This window comes from Vidua chalybeata, chromosome 3, assembly GCF_026979565.1.
Source record: "Vidua chalybeata isolate OUT-0048 chromosome 3, bVidCha1 merged haplotype, whole genome shotgun sequence".
NCBI lineage: Eukaryota > Metazoa > Chordata > Aves > Passeriformes > Viduidae > Vidua > Vidua chalybeata.
This window is the reverse complement of record NC_071532.1, coordinates 70,248,537-70,266,151: the sequence shown is the minus strand read 5'-3', so window position 1 is coordinate 70,266,151 and position 17,615 is coordinate 70,248,537. Positions and strand designations below refer to the sequence as shown.

Below are 17,615 nucleotides of genomic sequence, written 5' to 3'. Positions count from 1 at the left end.
ATAAGGCTTTGAATAACCTGGTCTAAAGGGAGGTGCCTCTGTCCAGGGCAGGTAGGGTTGGGACTGGATGATCTTTAAGGTCCATTCCAGCCCCTCATCATTCTATGATTCTGTGATTTATAAATGTAATGTCCAGTCAGAGAGTAGCAGCATGAATGTGTCCTTGCTCAAATTAACAGCAAGCTATTTAATTTCATAGAATAGTTTGCATTTGAAGGGATCTTTAAAGGTCATCTATGCCAATCCCCTTGCAATGAGCAGAGACATCTTCAACTGGATCCAGTTGATCAAACCCCCATCCCACCTGAATTTAAATATTTTCAGGAATAGGGCATCCATCACCTCTCTGTGATGTGGCAACCTGTTCAAATGTTTTAACACATTTATTGTAAAAATCTTCTTCCCCCTGTCTAATTTAAACCTACCCTTTTTTTAGTTTAAAACCACTACTGTTTTTTGCATGGGAACAAGCCCTGCTAAAAAGTTTGTTTCCCACCCTTCTTACAGACTCCCTTGAAGTTGTGAGGCAGCAGCAAGGTCTCCCTGAAGCCTTCTCTTCTCCAGGCTGAACAACCACAGCTCTTTCAGTCTTTCCTCACAGGAGACGTGCTCCAGTCTTCTGATCTTCACCATGGTCCTCCTCTAGGCCCGCTCGAACAGGTCAATGCCCTCTCTGTGCTGGGGTCCCCAGAGCTGGACTCTGTTCTGGAGCACTCATGAGTGCTCCAGATGAGGTCTCATGAGAGCATGGCAGAGGCACAGAATCCCCTCCCTCATCCTGCTGCCCATGCTGCTTTGGATGCAGCCTAGGATACAATTGGTTATCTGGGCTGTGAGTGCACATTGCCGGGTCATGTCCAGCCTCTCATCCACCAAGTCCTTCTTGGACCCAGCAGGGCTGCTGTCAATCCTTTCAAGCTGCAGCTTGCATTGAAAAAGGGAGTTACCCCAACACAGGTGTAGCACCTTGCATTTGACCTGATGGAACTTTATGAGGTTCCCATGGGTCCATTCCTTGAGCTTGTCCAGGTCCATCTATATGGTATCCTGTCGTTCAGGTGTGAAGCACCACTCAGCTTGAAGATGTTTGCAGCCTTGCTGAAGGTGCACTCGATCCCATTGGCTATATAGCACCGCTCCCCGAGTATGTATGGTCCCATTAGACCATAGACACTCATTGCCCCTGTCCACTGGGACACTGAACTGTTGACATCCCCTGGGATGTGATCATCCACCAAAACCTCACCCACCCATCAAATTCATATCTCTCCAGTTTAGAGAGACGGATATGGTAAGGGATCACGTCAAAGGTCTTACAGAAATTCAAATAGGTTTAAAAAGCCCATAGTACTTTTTTTGTCACTAATTTTATTTATTTTTATTGCTAATAATTTGCCTCCAAAAAGAAATACATATGAAGTATAAATTTATGTATAATAAATAAAAAAATACAGTGAAAGCAAAACTTTGAAATTGACATTTAAGGGATATGAAATATTTTTCTTAAACGCTCTGTTGTGGATCCTTCCACATATTTTTCAAGACAACTAATTTTTTTCTCCCCATTCGTTAGGATACAACAGCCTTGTTTTGATATTCATTTTTAAAACTTTTTTTTTTTAAGTTACTTCAATCACAGTAAAGTTTTTCAACACATGGAAGAGTATTCTCCCTCTCACCACATTCCACTTTATAGATGATGTCTACTGTCACCTCACTGTCTCTTGTTCATTTTCATTACAAAGTTTCTGATCCACTATTTCAGTCTACACAGCACATACTGACTCATCCCTTTAATGTTACTGTATATAGCACTGTTCATTGCTTATTTATTTATTAAGAGAGCCTGCTAAAATTGCAAGACTAAACTAAAACACAAAAGGCCAAACAATCCTATTTTTAACTCTGATGTGGACAAACATTACCTTTTTCCACCTGCCCTCAAGTCACATACATGCTTTTTTAGTGTGGGGAAAAAAAGAACAACATTCTAAACAAAGAAACAGCAACAAAAAAAAATCTGACTCATAGCCTTGCTCTTAAATTCTTTCTTGCAACTGTTCCCTGCCAGTCTAATACAAAGCAATTTGAGCTGACAATGACTAAGCAACCAGCAAGCTATGAACTTCTGTGTTTGCTCCATTTTTATCACATCTTTTCAAGACAGTGGTTCTCAAGTATTTTTCACTAGCTCCTATTCCTCTACATGTGTCCTTCCACCACCTCACACTGTTCCCACCAGACACAAACCACCAACCTCCAAGCAGCCCAGTACCCAAGCATAAGAGCCCCTATCACTGTTCTCTCTCTAGAAAGCCCCTGTACCTCCTATTTAAAACAAATCTGTGTTTAGCTTCCTTTCCAATCCAACAACTCAGTTGTGCTTTCCAATTAGCCAACCCTCTCAGTTTTTTGCATTCCAGAAATCACTGCAGCTTTTCATTAAGGCTATGTTTCTACACACCCAAAGATTATAAGAAGAGCCACCACTTCTGCACCCCATGCTGGTTTATATCCCTTTTTTTTGCCTCTGCTCTCATGCTTCAGGTCCCCCAGGAAGAGTAAAGTGGGGCTCTGCCTAGAGCTCTGAGTCAGTTCTGAACTCAATCATAAAACAGTTCTACAGTGGTCACAAGAGGATGCTGACTTCTTCATTAGGCTTCCCAGCTACTACCACAATACAAAATAAAGAAAAAGGTCAATACTAAGGACAACTTCAACAAGTCCAATAGGCCATGTCATGCTGGTCTATGTTCATAGCCAAGGGTGATTAAACAGCTTTCATTTATTTCTTGCTGCACAACAGATTGGTGCTAAATTCCTTCTTCACAGCACCAAATCACGTATTCAAAAGAGTAAACAGTAAAGACTGACAATCCAATAAAAAAGAAACAATCTAATTTTTCAAAAAAAGGGAAAAATAAAATTATTACCAGGCACAGAAGCATGAAGAGACATGCTACATAAAAAAACCACTGTTTTTGTGGTTTGGTTGGGGTTTGGTTTTTTTGATTGATTAGGTGTTTGGTTTTTTTTTTGTGTGTACAACAAGGTTTACTAATAAATAATTGCTTGATTACTGTGTATCCAGCTGTTTGGCTACTGTGAGGCATTTTCAGGTATACGGAGAACAGTTAAGCGAAGTGATCCATGAGAAGTTTTCTTGTTTGACTGGTTCAACAAACAAGCAAACCTGAGTGCTGTCTGTCTTGTCAAGATTAATAAAATAGCTACCGAAAACTGTGCCTTACAGTGCTCAGCTACCGGGTAAATATGTGGTTTTTTAAGAAATACTTAGCATTAGATCACTTTTAAATACTTGTTACAGGAGCCAAGAGTTGAAAAGCCTATGATCAGCTTAGCAAGATAAGTAGGGAAATCTGGAGTACTGAATGAGGGAATAACCTTCTGGTCATGAACCCACAGTGCCGTCCTTTCTGACCCAACAGGCACTGCACTCCTGCTACTGATTCATAAGGCAGAAGTAAACCTTATCAGCTGGCTGACAGAGTGGTCAAATCTGGACAAGAATCCCATAATTTTGTCCCTGACCTTTCTAAACCTCACCCCACAAGGAGCTAGGGTGGCAAGCACAAAGGGAAGAGCTCCCATATCCACAGTTACTTGAAACAGTACAGCAAGGGTTTAAAGAGCAGCCAGCTGTCTTCTCACAGCACTGTCTTGCTACAATACTGTGAATTATGACCTCAGGTCTTGAGAAATAGAGTATTTGTAAAACACTGATATGAGATAAACATATTTTTTAAAGTGTGTTTGGTTAAGTTAGTTGTAAACATAAAATTCAAATTGGTAAACCTGGTTATTTCTAACACAAAGAGTTTTGTCACAAAAACTGTGCTGTGAACTGGGTTAATCAGATGGGATTCACAAAACACCTATGGTGGTAGGGGAGGAAGGGAAACGATATCTCCCCAAATCTCTTATATTTTCAGACTAATTTAAAATCCCCATTAAAATGAAGCTATTTGTCATAGGTTACTTACCACAGTGTTTTTCTATTCTAAAAAGGAGCATTCTTGGCACAAGTAGCTCACAATGGCCTGCTTAAAAACCTAGCAAACAACCTAAACATTTGAAGAGGAATATGACTCAGTCTGTATACAGTAGATACCCTGTGAAGGGGGGAAGGAAAGCATGCAGAACATTTTAGCTAATCTGTAAGGCAGAAAAGATGCTCAGATGCTCCCTGTAATGATCATGGAAAAAAACAGAAACACTGCTGTGCAGACTATCTTCTGAGGAAAACAATCTGACAATGAATGTCACAGGAGACTGCACAGCAAATTTGATTAATCTATAGCTGTTGACAAAAACATCATGACATACAGTAAAGGGGGAAGATCTATTGACACACCTTAATTTTCAGATGCAGAAATAGACAAGTTAAATCCTCCTGAACATTTAGAAATAGTCTACTCTCATTTATTAGATGTGATCTCCATTCAGAGACTAAGATGATTCCCACTCAACACAGGACAAGTTAACATCCACTGACTCACAGCCTGAGAAATACATGAACAATCAATGAATGCACAGGACACAACTTCCTTCAGTACAACAAAATTAATATAATGTTCTCTCTTCCAGAAAGTCTTTGATGACATCATTATCACCTCACTTATTATTTAATGGCAGTATATGCAAAAAGAAGCAATAACTCATGCTGTGCAGGAAGGTAATGAAATGAATTAACTCAAGATTACTAAAGCAAAAAATAAGTGACAAATATTGGACAAACCATATTTCATAAAAAGATAACTTATGAGAAAGTTAAACCAGAGGTTTCCTCTTCTTCAAAGCAATTTACTTTAGATTGTTAGCAAAATCATTCTGTTCCATTTCTTGATGATTCTTGTGGAGCAATCTGGATCTTCCCTTTCAGTTTCTTGTATTGAAAAGGTGCAAATTTACTTTTTTATTTGCATTGTCTAGACAGACAGCAAAAGTGGGACAGGCACATAATTGAGCATAAATATGGAAGAAGTTCACAATTTAAGAAGGCAAAAAGGGTTTTACAGCTTTGTTTTTTCAATTGAATGAGCTTATCTGGTTGGATTAATCTTTTCAAAACAGCCACAAACTGTTGAATTTCATTTGAAATTTAAAAAGTAAATATTGTCTTGCTATAAAAACATGCCATATATAAGTAAGAGTAAAAATGGAAGATTACACATTTCTTTCCCCTATTGGGAAAGAGGGAAAGAGTATATAATTTCATATGTCCAGTATTTCCTACTGGGGAAAGAAATATCTGAGCTCCTGTAAGCTTGTTATGGGCTATATTGTGTTGCTTGATGATTCCCACAGTAGCTGACTCATCCCTGAATTCACAGCCATCTTCCAAGTTCTACCAGGAAGATATTTATTAAGCATTTTTTATTTCCACACATGAAACATACTGTTTAATTTTGCACTCCTGTTTCTTCTTTCTTTTCCCAAGATGGATAACCTTTTCACTCTACTTCCCCACTCTACCCTGCAAATTTAAGCAAAATAATTCAACCAGCTACTGTGCTCTTTGATGGAAAAGGCCTTTGTCTCTCAGACAGACAAAATGAACTTTATTCTGAGCAAGGTCTCCTAACATATAGGTAGAAGTATTTTTTTTAAATTGTGCCACCTTTCTAACCTACAGTAAGTTAGAAACAAAGCCCACAAATCAGCCAGCCAACCTTAATTCTAACAACCCTTCAGTACAGTGCATTTACTCTTTCTAAATTATGATCTTACAATGCAAATAAATTCAGAGTATGAGAAATTTGTTGACAGCAGACATGAAATATTTAAAGAGTATATAATTTCATATGTCCAGCTGTGTACAGAAGTAGACTAGTTCAACTAAATCAAACAAGTCTCCAAAAATTAAAATAATAAAAAATTAATCAATAAAGTCTACACATGAAAGAGAAGACTTAAATTTTTATTTGATCATACGAAATTTGCCACATACCAACCTCTATATATCCAGTGCAATATTGCCAGATTGCATGAAGTTTTCAAAATCTTTTTCTTCAGTCTCAGTGAAATGAGAAAATTATAAAAACAATCACTATTTCTAAATAAGCTGTACAATATACTATCAAAAGGATCCAAACTACAAATCACTTCATAGAAACACAAATGGCTCTCACTGAATCCAAGAGCCTCAACCTAGAAACCATGATATTGCTATCCAGTACAAGAAGAGCTAGTAACACATAACTGGACTATAAAATACCTATACAGGAATAGTTTATGATTGTGATTCCTTCATAGTTGAGGGAAGTCCTGACCTTTGTTTTGCTCCATCCAGACAAGGGAAGTCAGGTCTGCCAGCCAGGATGCTGCTGCAGAATGACGCAGTCAGTACATTGAGCACAGGAGCTTCTACAACCATAGCGTGGCTTTAGTCCATAAATACACACATGTGCATTTATCTTGACCTGCTGCTCAAACAGCACTTAAATTCTGATTTATCTCATAGAAATTAAACAGTATAAAGGACACTTTTATAACCAGCCTTTGTGGGATTTTCAAGGACAGGTCCAAACACTGGAAGTGATATAAGGAACACGGATACAAGAGGTCTATTACAGAAGGAAGGATTAAAAAGAAGAGGGGGACAGAACAACCTAAGTACAAAATTACTACAAGATTGTTTGTAATACCAGTTGTGTTCCTTCAGTTCTGAGGTACATTTCGTATATTAGGTCCTTTCCCTTTATATCAGATGTGTTATCTGCTAGATCCTAGACTACCTATGATATCATCCATTTTCTTTTATTTTTCAGTTTCCCTCATTTCCCCCTTTGCCAGTCAGTACAATTTTTGAAGTAACTAATATTCACTTACATAGTCCTGAAACTAGTTCTTTTTTTCTGATAGCTTCTTCACAAACATCTGTGTCTTAATCAGTTTATTTTCTCTCTCCCCTCAACTTTGTACTTTTTTTCAGATTTCCTGCTTTAATTTTTTCCAGTTGCTTTCAGTTTTGAGGTATTTCTCTTTTCTTTTTCTCCCTTTAATCTTGGAAGCATGTGAGCTACAAGCCACTTTTTGCAATCAGCACAGAAGTCCAAATCTGTCCAGAGAGATACTTGTGTTTCACATGGACTGAATCATCCTGAGGGAGCACAGGAGAGCAGGAGCCTCAGCTAACAGTCTAAACAGATACATTCAGTCCATCATCTTATCACACCTCCACCTAGTCTGGAGGTTATTCTCACTTTGCCTCCAATACAGAATTTGGCAGCAAGTAGAGTCCTTCATTATAGCACAAGGTAAGAAAATTCAATCTCATCCACTTTGGATCTCAAAGCAGTGAACGATGTAACAGCTGTTGGATGAACATGGCTTAGACTAACTTAGCCTTGTTATTACATACCCAACTCAGCCAATAGCCCATTCAAGGAGATGGATTTACGAATTTAAAACCAAACAGAATTACTCCACTTGTCCACCCTATGGGTCCTTTAAATCACACACCTCCCCATCAGCCAACATTACAATGCATTACAATGCATTTCCCCATTTATTTAACAGTCTTCCCTGTTGACTTTATTTCAACTCTGAGAGCACACTTGTCTAACACACTATGAATTGATCTATGACCTATAGACAGCACTTCTGAGAAAAATCAGAATTAAAAACAGGTTGTTTAAGGAGCTCTCTAGAAATGTAGCTATGCTTATAACTGTTCCTTCTAATCCACAAATGGGTTCTGAAACTTCATCATCTCAGGTCACCACAACCTCCCAGTGATGACAAAGCCCTGCTGAACACCATAATGATCCAAATAAACAGATGTACAGGAAGGGTGCGTCTTAAAAGTCCTCTGAAGTGAGTACAACACACAGACAGAGTCTTGTATGCAATGAAGAGACATAAGTCTCTGAACACTGGAAACAGCGGAACCTACTGGTGTATGGGTTTGTATAAAGTCATTTGACATTCTAACTTAATTATATTAAGATTCAGCATAGAGTGTCATCCAAGAATTCACATAGGAGAGAGCTGTTATGAATATCAAAGTTGGAAGACAAATCTTCATTGACTTTCATATCTCTGAGAATCCACAGGGGAGAGAACTCTGACTGAAAGTGGCTCAAGTCTAAGATGAGAAAAATTTCTTCCAAAGCATTCTCCACATCTCAGGAATCCATAAGGGTGTCCATTTGAGCGAGTCTTCAAGATATAAGAAGATTAAATTTATGCCACAAGCTTATGGTCTCACATCTGCCTGGCCAGCTGACTTTCCACACATTCTTGTGAGGGTTGGACCACTGCGACGCCTGCTTTTCCATTACCACTGATCGCATTTGGGAGCCAACGCTTCCAAAAGCAAAGTGGGATTAAGCATCTCTTATTTCCCTGGAAAGCACGCTACAAATAAGGAAGAGGAGACATTCACCCATACACATCCAAGAGGAAAATCAATGATTTGGCAGCAATTCTAGGTTACCCCATTCTGTACTATTGCTGCACTGTTGTCCACTGGATTAAGCAAGGCAAAAGGATCCTTGCAGGTTAGACAACCCAGTAAGCAGAGCTTTTAAAGCAGAAAAAACAGGAGAAAGTGATTCCTCAACAAGTAAGGAAGATGTGGATGGGGTAGGCAAGCCAAAGGTCTTGGTGGTAAGAATGAAAAAGACACAGCAATTCACAAAACAGAGCTGAAGTGAAGTCTCTCCAAGCACAGGCATGTAAAGAAGGAAGTGCTTGCAGAACAGCCTCATGGAGAAAGCACTCAAAACTCTACTGAGGAATCAGCGCGCTTGGGTGCCTGCCTGAACTGTCTCTACACTGATGCACACAACATGGGAACAAACAGGAGGAGTTAGAAGTCTGTGTGCAGTTTCTGGACTATGACCTCAATGGGATAATAGAGACATGGTGGGATAGCTCACACGAATGCTGCGCTACCATGGATAGGTAAAGGTTGGTTAGTAAGGATAGGTTGGCAAGGTGAGGAGGTGAGTTGTCTTTTATGTGAAAGAACAGCTGGAAATTGTGGAGTTCAGCCTTGGGAATGTTCAGGAGATGGTAAATAGCTCATAGGTTAAGATTAACAGGCAGACCAGCATGGGTACTACTGGACTGTACTACTGTAGTGGTATATACTACTATGTGCTATAGAGCCCATAGTAATAGTAGTAGTCTACTAGTAGTCTACTGTATGTAGTACATAGTACATGCTATGGACTTTCTAATTAGGAAGAAGTAGATGATGCCTTCTTCAGACAACTGGAAGAAGATTCATGTTCACACGCCATACTCCTTACACTGGAAATTCTAGCCACTGTGATGCCTTCTGTATGGAAGGACAATTTTATCTAGGGTTCAAGCAATCTAGAATTCTACAGCGCCTTGATGATAAGCTCCCAAGGTGATCATGAAGTCAAAGAAAGAAAGGTGCCCTGCCTGACCTGGTATGTACAAATAATGAAGAACTGGGTGTGCATGTGAAAGTTGCTGAAATTTGGTTGCAGACAAGTCGGTAGCAGTGTCCCTTCCTTAGCCTGAAATGTGCTGTTAATAAACAAGAGAACAAGTTGAGATCCAATAGTCAACAAAGAGCTACTGCAGTATTTATTCTGCCATATGGTGTAGAGTGCCATACTTTCAGTTCATACCATTGTGGCTACACAAAAGCCAAAGGCTACTCCAACTAGAAGGCAAGAAAGGAGCACTTCATGAAGGCATATTTGAAATACGAGTTGATACTTCCACTGTAACAACAATGATACTACCAAATAACACTGGAGTATTTTTATTTCTTAGTATTATACATAGGAAAAAATGTTATCTATAAGGTAGTCACTTTTTGTAAAAAAGTGCTATCAGCGCTTGCAGGGAGATATGTGAAGTTTTTAAAATATGAAAAAAAGTTTTAATATGGAAAAGTATTAGTGGTGCAGAATGAAATGGAACATGCACTGGTACAACTGCTTATACTATACCAACTTTTCCTTGTGACCTTTTAAACAAACTACAGAATGAAGAATGGAGTTTTTAATCTACTGATGTATAACAGAAAATGGAATGCTAGCAGTGCGTATTTTATCCAATTTCTGCACTAAGGTGGTTAAGCAATACATGTATTTGAATATATATATATTTCAATATATGTATATATCTGTATTTTCATTCAAACATAAGGTATTTCCAATCTCATATTGTCTTAGAAGGAAGCAAACTTACAAAGCAACACATATATGTATATATCTGTATTTTCATTCAAACATAAGGTATTTCCAATCTCATATTGTCTTAGAAGGAAGCAAACTTACAAAGCAACACATACCTGATATACCCTGAGACTCCTTCTGTAGATCACAGTACCACAGTCTGTTCACTGGATCACAGCCTTCTCTGACAGACAGCAAGACATATCGACCATCATCCGACACCTGTGAGAAGTTACAGAAAAATTAAAGATAATTCACCCTTTGGAAAAAATAAGTCCATGAAAAGTGAGTTCACACATGCAGAAAAATCGAGTGCTGCTGTTAAAATAACATTACAAGCTACAACCACTTATAAATTACCTGATGAAGCTTCTTGGTTTGTGTTTGCACATGCATGTACACACAACAGAAATCTGAAATGGTACCTGCTAGTACAGAAAGTCATTAATTAATCCTTCTTGCTACTCAGGCTGTGCAAACACACTACATTTCTTGACAAAGCTTTTGAAAGTGCAAGTCTAACAAGGAAAGGCAGAAAGTAACAAGAAGTCTTAGAGTCTCCCTCTCCTGACTGAGGTATTTTGAGCATACTTGAAAATTACCAAATTTTGATGTTTTAGTAACAGAGTTCATAGAGAAGGCTGTTTACTGTCCACATTCTTATATGACTTTATCTAATGGAAATTTAAACCCCCAGTCACAAAATACAAATCTGGGTTCTGGAAATTTTCCACTTGGCACTATACACAGCTTCAAAACAATTCTTACATTGTAATTACTTCTTAGATATATTTCAGTTTATATTTGTGACATTTGTTATGCAAAATATCTGTAGAATGAATTGTGCAAAATAAATTTCAGAATAATTAGGTTCTAATTATACTGCTATTCCAACAGACACACAATTTAAAAGACACAAGAAAGGGACCTAGTAGAACAGAAACAAATCTCAGTGTATGAAAGTTAATAAAAAACCCCAACAACCAAACACTCCTTGAAACAAAAACAATCCCCAAAAGAGTGCTTCCACATTGTATTTTACAGGCATTTTGTTAAGATCTAATTATACCACAAAAAAAGTCCATACAACCAAAAGCTCACAAGACAAATAGAAAAGAACACCTAAGAGTCACACTGTAGCCAAAAAACTACTCCATTATATGAAACAGCAGAGATATCTTTAACAGGGCACCCTGCACCTAGGAACAAATATATCCAGAAATGGAAACCAAGATTAGGTGATCTTTCTTGAAAGATACATCTTCAGTGGTTTTAGATAAGCAATAACTGCAGGTGTAAAGTTTAATTAAGAAAATGATTGCAATAGGCTGCTTAAACATCTGTCCATACTTGTGAAAGCACCAAGCTCCCTTCACTTCCTCACCAACTGAAAAAACATAACAAATAATTTTAAGTTGTATACAAAAATACAGATTTCAGTTATACTCAAGAATATGACACACAAAACTCTTTTAGTCACTGTCAGAACCCGTACAAATTTATTCTTTGAATCTGTGAGTAAAACAGTTCAGAGAAAACTGATAACTTTACCCAAGAAAGAACAGAGATGTGCAAATTCCTGATGTTGTTGCAGGGGCAATTCAGAATCTCTGATGACAGCAAATCTGAGTATATCTAAATTTTCCTTCCATATTCCCAGCTGGACTAGTTAAGAGTTGATAGCAGTTTATGTTTAATTTGAAGTAAGAACTCCCAAAACATCTTGCTGGTGGGATACCAATTATGTGTGTCTCTATCACTAAAGCTATTCTTATACCAGTGAGTTCTACAACCCTAAGGATTTTGACAGAAACAGGACAAGACAGCTGACTGCAGCATGCTAAAGTGTTCAGTATTATACTGCAGATTTAGACATCTACATTGCAAAGTTACAGTTTGATGAGCAGCAACATCAGCTTATGCAGTCTCCACCTCTAGCTCTTCCTACTGCTATAGCTGCTTGTGTCCATATAAGTTTATTCCCCATGTCATGCCAGTACAAGCATCCAGCATTTGTGAAGTGCATCAGTTCAGGGAACTGATACAACTGAAAAAATAGTATGTTCAACAACAACAAAAAAATTTAAACCTCCAAGAACCAGAAAAGAAGAAAGAATCCAGAAGAACAAAACACCCAAACAAAACAAAGAATCCAGGAGGGGGAGGAGAAAGAAAAAGAAAAAATACTTAAACAATCCACAATAAAAAAAAAAAAATAAAAGAAGCCCCTCTGCCAGATTAGTATCTCAATCAGTTCACTGTTCAGTTGCACAAATGGCCAAGTTAACACACAGCACCAAACAGCTGGAACATGAATAACAGGGGTAGAGATTGCTTAATGCAGCTCAGATTGCACACTGATGATTGTGTAAACACAGCCCAAATGCCACTGACCCTACACTGTAAACAGACAAGAGTCTGGTTTTCGGGATGGCAAAAGGAAATAGGATTTACCAACTATCATTTGAATTATTCTTACACTGCTACATCATCTTCATGAGCTGAGCTGCAATCCCTGCTCTTGGCTCACAAATTTATGAACTGAAACTTCATACTAGTACCTCAGTCAAATCTCAGAATGCATTAATGGTTTAGCATAACAGGGACAGCTGCAATGTCAGACCTGATTTCCTACATTTAAGATGAAAAGGAAACATATCTCAAGAATTTCTGAGAGAGCTCTGGAATGCCAGTCAGTGCACACTTCTCTCATTAAAATAATTATTATCATTTCAAACAACACCCACTGGTAAAAGGTAAGCAGGCTATAAAGCAATTTCACCTCTTAAAACAACATTTAGTATCTGTCAAAACAGGACAGAAGAAATCCTGTAGCCTTTCAACTGGAGCTTTTGAAAACCTTCAGCATAACAATGATTTTACTGGCACAACACAGCACTAATCCCTAACTCAGCACCAGTAAAGGAAGGTTTATTTCAAAGAGCTGATGGTGGTATGTAGCTTTTAGTTTCACTACGACTGTCATTCAGTCAGTTGGCAATTTTAAGTTTGTTAGATCTACTATTTCTTAAAAAATTGTTGTGACCATCATTACACATACAAACACACACAACAGTATCACTAAGACAGCTGTACTCCTAAGTACTATTTTATCTAGTCTTTCAAGCATCAAAACCTTTAAATCCTCCTTCATAGTAAGAGTTCTGGTTTATAGTGGAGTGTTTTCTCTGGGTTGTTTTGCTGCCTAGAGATTTTGTTTTAATGTTATCTGTTCTCTCCATTTTGATGAACAGTAACCACTGCTAAGACAAATATTAACAGAAGGAGCGGTTTACCTGTAACTTCAATATATCAAAAAACACCAAAAAATTATTTGAAGTCTAATCAGTAAGAATTACCTTCTAACCACTCAAATCTCATCTTTGTTACAAAATACAACTAATTCATTATACAAGCCATATATAAGGAACTGCAAACAGTTATGAGGATCCACAGCAAAAACAAAGTGAAATATTTTGTCTAGCAGCAGCAGCAGATTTCAGACCAAAAACTCATACATAATTGAACAAACAACAACAAAAAAGAATGAACACAAGAAAGCTGTTTGGTTTTTAGACTTCCTGGCTTTATGTATCGCTCAACTAAAATACCAATATGAGACATATTAGAGTACTCTACTTCCAAGTAATTTGCATACTAACAGTGAATATTAATGCAAGCTCTGTGAACAGTACCTGGACAGTCACCACTGCCAGATTCAGGATAATGAAGAACTCTCTATAGTCAGTTCACAAATAGGGGCTCTTAGAGTACATCGTATTCTATTAAGGCAACTATACATACACATCATTCCTTTAGAATGATTTATAATGAATTTAGAATTAATTATAATAATTTATTATCCTATAGATAATAAACTAAAAGCTTTACTACTTTTGCTCTTTTTTATTATCAAGGTGGAAAAAACCTAATCACTGCGTAATTTATTTCTGCGCAACAAGGTACTAAAAATAAAAAAATAAAATTCAGTTATTAGATCCTATGCCTGTGTTGAGAAAAAGATAAACCCTCTTTTTAACTGCAGGCATTAACATTGTAGTAATCTACAACCTGATCTGCATCTGCAGTTATTTCACAAACTACCGCTCCTCATGCACTGGTGCCCTTTGCACATGAAACTGAGCAATTGTCATTGCTATCTAATGCATTTCCAATGAAGCACAGCAAATGAATCATATACAAAAAAAAAAAAAAAAAAAAAAAGCAAAGTTCAAAAAATCACAGCCAGAAGCAAAGCTAAAAGGTCAAATTACTAACTGTAATGTATCCAGCCATGAAAGATCAGATCATCCAGAAAAAGAAAGATGTGTGGCAATAAAGATGCAACTGTGCAAAGCATGGAACTAGAAACTCACTGCATCAATAAGCTGGATTTTAACACTGCTACAATTTTCACTATATGCTATGGACGTAACAGCTTAAAACCACCCAGAGTGACTGAATAGATTTTTTAAAAAATATTTATTTACGAATGTACCCAGTCACCACAATAAAACAGATTAATGACAGCAGTTACTTCATTTAGATATATGCTACACAAACACTTTTGCATAACACCACTGACCATGGATATGACTCCACTAAGAATAATTTACATGCAAGAAACATTTCACTTGCTGCAGAAATTACCTCTTTTGTTATTTATGAGTATTTTTAAGCTTTTTATCAGATGAACAAAGGAAAATATTAAGCACAAAACTCCACAAAGCACGTTGGTTCTACAGAGATAAAAAAAATTACTGTAAAATTTGCTGAAACATTTGGCAAGTAAAGAGCAATTACACTGTCTGAACAGCCTCAAGTGTTCTACCATCACAGATGTGCACATGTGCCTGTGCTGCAAAGATCTGCCTGCATGATGACAAAGAACCCCCACAGTAGTCTCTTAGCCTTTCAAATTCCATTTTTATTATCTCACATTTATTAGAAAAAACAAAACAATTTTCTTTCCTAGAATAGGAAACTCTTTTGTAAAGGGTTGTGGGGTTTTGTGGGTTTGTTATGGGGGTTGTGGGGTGTGGTACTGGTTTGTTGTTTTCTTAATGAAGGGAACATACTGCTATGTTCTGATATTATTTTTGCAATGGTGCCAGAAAGTCACTGAAGTTTGCAAATAGCTCCTATCACATTTTATGTTCTTGCAGTCTTTTAAGACATTGAGGACTGGGGCATGAACTCCCTCTCACAAAGCAACCTCTTGGGACTGTCTGCACAATCCAAGCCACCTGAAGCTGCTACTTTCAGGCTGTAGAGGCACTGTTTTGTTTTCTGTTTGCAGAGTACTGGTTTCAAAATCAACCAAATTTCAGAAGCCCTAATGATGGGTGATCACAGGAATGCAAAATTTCAGGATGAGGTCCAACCGAATCCCCTTCCTACATTCTGAGGCACAGGCCTGACATATTTTATGCAGGACGTGGACATGGTTATATGCAAACAACATTCTGATGTGTTCTATCCACCCACTCCCCAGGTTAGAAAACTTTCTCCAGGTATTAATTCAAATCTCTTATTCCAGCTGGGTTTTTATTCTTGGATTTTAGATACAATGTGCTGGTATAAAGAGCATTTCTATTCTGACCATATCCTTTTGAGCCTCTGCTAACTTTGGGGTTGAAGGAGCCCTACCAGAGCCAGAGAACAGGGATTTTGACCCTAGATCATCACAGCAATATATACACATATTTACATGCATTCTCTTCCCTAAGTCTAGCACAGAACAAAATCAGTAGCCTTTTGGGGTGACAAACATCACACACTATTTTTACTGTGGCTTTCAGCTTGCTTTTGAGCAATGAAAGCACCAAAGCATCTGAACCTGGTTATGTAAGAGATTATCAGCTCCCATAGTACCATGTGCAGCCACGATTACCTGCCTCTTTCTTATGAGTAAAATTCTCTGGGCCTACTGCCATCATACTAGTCTTCAATAGAAGGGATTCATCCTTGACTAAGACAGCGTAAGGCTTTAGAAAAATTCCTACTGCCCTGTTTTACCCAGCAGTATGTCTCACTTGAGTGAACTGGCAATGTTTTCAGCCCTCCATGCTGCTCACTCTTCCCCTGTGGATGCTTCTGTGTTGCTGCAGGGAAACCACTATAGCCAGAACACATTTGGCACAGCCTACTCCTCTGTGTTTTGAATTTCATGTTGTCGTGGTTTGACATGGAAGTGAATTTTTTCCAGGAAGTTGGGTCAAACCAATCAGTGGTCAGGTTTGGATATTGGCACCTGGAGTGACCACTGAAAGTATGGACACGCCTCTGAGAACACAGGGGGTTAAAAGCAAGAACTCCCAGGAGAACTGTCTCTTTTGGTTCCGGTCGTCAGAGAGTGCAGACTCCCCCCCTGCCCAGCCTTAGGCTGGGTGGGGGAGGGAAGCCACGCGGCCTTGTCCAGGTAGGCCGAGGGGGCTGAGGGTCTGGAACCCAGCCAGCTCCTGTGGACGGAAGGGTGGAGAGAAGCGGAGATGCCTTTGCCCCCCCCCATGTGGGAAAAAGAGACGGAGAGCCTGGCGGCACCTGGAAATCTGCCGGCAGAGGAGAAGGAGAAGGGGGGGGAAAATGCCCAGCGTGGGAGGCGGAATGCCGGACTGAGATATCGGCCGTCCAGGGAGTCTGAACTTTTAACCCTTTCGAGGGAATGAGGGCTTTTTGAAAGTATTACTCCTCCTTGATTTGTAGTGGAAGAGAGATAGTCCGGGACCTGAGATGTTAGAAGAAGAAATATTTAGGTGGGAGGAGATGATGAAGTAGCTTTTTAGCTGGACTTTTCTTGTTAACCATAGACTGAACCAAAATCTCCTGCAATAGAGACTGCATTTTAGGGGGATGCAGTGGTGACCCAGGGAGACCTGTTTCAGCTTCGAACAGCACAAGAATGGCGAGAAACGAAGAGAGCTGAAGAGGGAATGGTGATACCCTCTGTCTTCGGGAAGAAGATGAGTCCTGTTTTTGGACCCCTCGGCCCCAGGGGAAAATGGGGGGGACTGTAGTCCCAGGATGAGAAACTGAACTGTTATATCTTTGGGTCCGTGGCAAAGCATCCTTAAAGGAGCCCTATGAGCAGTCTGTCCATGCACGGTGGTGAGAGCACTGTGACATGGAAAGGAGAGTGTCACACTGGCAGATTTTTCTTCCGGGCGGTTGCCATGTGTGACAGGGAAACACAGGGGGGCAGCTGTGTTTCCTGGGGGGCCTGTGGTGCAAGAGAGACTTCTCTCTCCCTTGATAGTTTAAGCATAGATTACCTGAAGGGTGGTAATTTGATCAAGAATCCCGGGTGATGTTTCATGGCTGGGTGTGTTTGGAATTGGGAGGAGGAGGGGTGGTTTTAAAAGGTCTTCATCCTGGATTTAGTTTATGTGTTTTCTGTATTAGTAGTAGTTTAATAAAGTTTTTTCCCTC

The 17,615-nt window shown here is 38.8% G+C and overlaps 1 protein-coding gene across 2 annotated transcripts in view; it reads right to left on the bottom strand.

The window, feature by feature from the left end:
- Positions 1 to 17,615, bottom strand: part of PREP (prolyl endopeptidase) — an 88,136-nt gene that overhangs the window by 55,451 nt on the left and 15,070 nt on the right. For both annotated transcript variants that reach the window (XM_053937916.1, XM_053937917.1), the window contains exon 7: positions 10,304 to 10,409. In XM_053937916.1, the coding sequence (XP_053793891.1) occupies positions 10,304 to 10,409 (106 nt within the window). The remainder of the gene's footprint in view (positions 1 to 10,303; positions 10,410 to 17,615) is intronic.